At 38.1% G+C, this 3,640-nt stretch overlaps 1 protein-coding gene across 1 annotated transcript; it reads left to right on the forward strand.

Annotated features, from left to right (window-relative positions):
- The first annotated feature begins 1,808 nt into the window (after window positions 1-1,808).
- cldn5 (claudin 5) lies at window positions 1,809-3,634 on the forward strand. The gene has a single exon (XM_015382584.1). It carries the CDS (start codon window positions 2,138-2,140, stop codon window positions 2,783-2,785), a length of 648 nt encoding a protein of 215 aa, XP_015238070.1. The 5' UTR covers window positions 1,809-2,137; the 3' UTR covers window positions 2,786-3,634.
- The last annotated feature ends 6 nt before the right edge of the window (window positions 3,635-3,640 follow it).

Here is a 3,640-nt window from a genome sequence, read left to right on the forward strand (position 1 = left end):
CTATCTATCTATCTATCTATCTATCTATCTATCTATCTATCTATCTATCTATCTATCTATCTATCTATCTATCTATCTATCTATCTATCTCTTCAATATTGAAAATACACCAGGAAGTAAAGGAATCTGAAATAGACATATAATGTAATTTTCTTCTATTGCAGTCTACAACTATGTAAAATTACTTATTTTTTTTATATATTGTTTCACCTAATAGTTAAAGGCACTACAGTATGCACATCCAAGTTTGCAATAAGATTCTTATTATCAATGCCTATCTTTAAGTAACAAAAAAATACTGTCGCATATTTAATTCCTCATACATTATTGAAAAAAGACCCACATTTCTTTACACGTTGTTGAAGTGATTTCAGCAGTTTTGCTTATTTTATTTCAGTCTTTTATTTTATAAACATATCAACAGCAATGTAAGAACATCAACAAACAACAAGTAAAACAGATATATAAAAATAGATTTAATTGTACAAAAACAGATATGATACAATTCAATTGACAATAAAATATTAGGGATGCACCGATCCACTTTTTCAGCTCCGATATGATACAGATATTTGAAGTTTAATGTTGGCCGATACTGATCTGATACCGATACCAAAAACAGCACTGAAGTATTAACTAAAAAAAATGTTTTATTGTGTAAAAAAAAAAAAAAAAAAAACTGGAATCATTCTTCTGTGCATATGATTTGATTTCCCTTTTCTTTAATAAAATAGGAAACAACCCAAATATAAATGTTATGACTCATTTATTTAACAACTGTGCACAAAATCTTAAACCATAAGTTCTCTGAGTTGGTGAGCAAAAAAGTGTAATTATCATTATCAAGTATCAGCTGTGATTTTTTTGGCCTGTATACTGTTACATGGAAAAAAATGTCACTTCTTTCCTTTGCTTCGATCAAAGTTAGCTGCTTCCCGCTGCTTCCTTTTTGTTTGCCGAGTCCAACAATCTTAGCATGTTCCATGCTATGAAATTTCTGGAGGTGTTTCATTAAGTTGGTCGTGTTTTAGTTTTAAGATTTAACACCGCCCCTTGAAACATTTTTCCCAAAAATATTGCACGCCATTGGGCTAGTAGGCTGAGAGTGCGTGGAAAAACCTCCACACAGAAGATCCTTTCGCTCACTCCATCATAAAAAATATAGTCGTGTTGTGTTGTTGCGCTGCCATACCACAGCAGAGCATATCATAGAGTTAGAATGTATACATCTGCCCCTACATCGAGTCAATTGTCACTGATACTGATCTAGTTTTTTTCTTTATATCTGGACCAATACCGATAAAAATTTTTGGATCGGTGCATCCATAATATTTATTATGTATTTAAATTATGAAATTCAAAAGTTACACTTGGTTTAAAATGTTTCGAAGTTAAATACAAATATAAAGTACAAATTTGAAATAATATAAGTAAACATATACAAGAGTACTATCTATCTATCTATCTATCTATCTATCTATCTATCTATCTATCTATCTATCTATCTATCTATCTATCTATCTATCTGAGAGAACACTTGTTATTCGTTACACAATTTATTTTAGCTGTATTTCACTCTTAATATTAGCAAACTCTTGAAATTTTCTTCAGTGTATTGCATGTATACATAGATATGAAGAGTTAAACTTGTGCGCCTGAAGAAAAAAAAAAAAAGGTTAGGCAAGTGTTTCAACGTTTTGAAGAAAAAATGAAACTTCCCCAAAGCCTGACTCCCCCTCCTCCTGAAAGCCCCTCACCCTTCTATTTGCTGGAAATAACTGTTCAATCGCACAATGAGCTCTGGAGCGCTCCATTCAGCCGCTCAACTTCCTCAGGTTCTCATTGGTCCCCAGAGGATGCGGCCGTAGCGGATTGGATGAAAGTTTATAGTTGAGTTTTCACACCCCCACCTCGCAGATATCCGTGGCCCGGTGCTCCTGTGTTTCCAGTTGTTTTCAAATCCAATCACCAACAAAGAGACTCTCAGCAACGGTCTGATTTCAAGGTGAAAATAGTGACTGATGCACAACTGACGCGGCGGCTACCAGATATAAAGGAGATACTCTTCACATCTTGCTGGAAAAAAGCGGAGAGTTTGAACAATTTTTCTTTTTAAGGACAGAAAAGGAGAGTTAAAATGGTGTCGGCCGGACTGGAGATCGTGGGGCTTTCCATGTGCGTTATTGGCTCGCTCCTAGTCATGGTTGCGTGCGGGCTTCCCATGTGGAAGGTGACAGCTTTCATCGAGGCCAACATCGTGGTGGCGCAGACCATCTGGGACGGCCTGTGGATGACGTGCGTGGTGCAAAGCACCGGCCAGATGCAGTGCAAGGTGCACGACTCCGTCCTAGCCCTCACCCACGATTTACAGGCGGCCAGAGCGCTCACCGTCATCTCCGCGGTGCTGGGGGTGCTGGGTCTCATGGTGGTGATCGCGGGGGCACAGTGCACCAATTGCCTCCGCACAGAGTACGTGAAAGCTCGTGTGGTGAACGCCGGAGGGATCATCTACATCATCAGTGGCCTGTTTGTGCTGGTTCCTCTATGCTGGATGGCCAACAACATCATTTCGGACTTCTATAACCCGCAGGTGCCTTCATCCAAAAAGAGGGAGATCGGCGCTGCGCTCTACATCGGCTGGGCGGCCACTGCGCTGCTGCTCATCGGAGGAACGCTTCTGTGCTGCTCCTGTCCGTCCAGCGGGAACACGGGATACTCTGTGAAATATGCACCAACCAAGAGAGCCTCGCAGAACGGGGACTATGACAAGAGGAATTATGTGTAGCTGCGCGCTTTGCTTGGTGCGGACGGTGCGTAAAAGTGACTTGCCGCTTTCAAAACTGTTTTTTTTTCTTTTTTACACGGACTTTGTTTTTGCACCTCCAACGTTTTTATGTAAAAATTGAACTTTGAAGCATCTCTGATCCTTGGACCATATTTTTACACACTTTTTGGGTCTCCTGGAGTTGCGCGTTTGTTGTTTTTTTCTGTTCCGTTGTTATTATAAGACTATTAGCTAAAAGTGGCAACTTACCGCAAAAAAAGTATCTTTGTTTGGTGCCAGCTTTTGTAAATTGTCAGAAATAATTCGTTTTGGATTTATTAACTCCCCCCACGACCCGTTTTGATTCAGTCTCTTAAAGGAAAATGCAGCGTTCTTTGTCCTCAGTGCATTGTCAGCACATTGCTGTACAGTAGCAGGCCAGTTTGTTTTTGTTAATGGTAAGAGCATTTTCTCATTTAAAAACCAATCATCTTAAAAAACAAAACAAAAGCAACATCAAAAATATGAGTGTTTTATTTTTTTATCTATTGCTTTAATGATTTTATTTGGTCATTTAAGCTTTTCCCCCGTTCCTTTTCCCCCTTTCAGAGGGACAGATTTCTTAACATTGGATTGATATCCTGTGCATATTTACAATATTTCAAACTATGAACAAAAAGAAAACAGGTCCCTTACAGAAGTGATCATTGTTTTTTTAGATGTTATTTACAATGTAAACAGTATGTTTACATAAAAACAAAATGTACAGTCTACCTTAAATAAATGTTTCTCTTTCGGTTTATTTTTGTTTTATTATATGTTTTTGTGACGAAGAAAAGCGTAGATAGCACCTTTGAGGTAAATAAATGAAACAGC

This window comes from Cyprinodon variegatus, unplaced genomic scaffold, assembly GCF_000732505.1.
Source record: "Cyprinodon variegatus isolate N-32 unplaced genomic scaffold, C_variegatus-1.0 Scaffold260, whole genome shotgun sequence".
Taxonomy (NCBI): Eukaryota; Metazoa; Chordata; class Actinopteri; order Cyprinodontiformes; family Cyprinodontidae; genus Cyprinodon; species Cyprinodon variegatus.

What these genes read in the sequence shown, in the direction of transcription:
- cldn5 (XM_015382584.1), top strand. Translation starts at nt 2,138, where the DNA reads ATGGTGTCGGCCGGACTGGAGATCGTGGGGCTTTCCATGTGCGTTATT.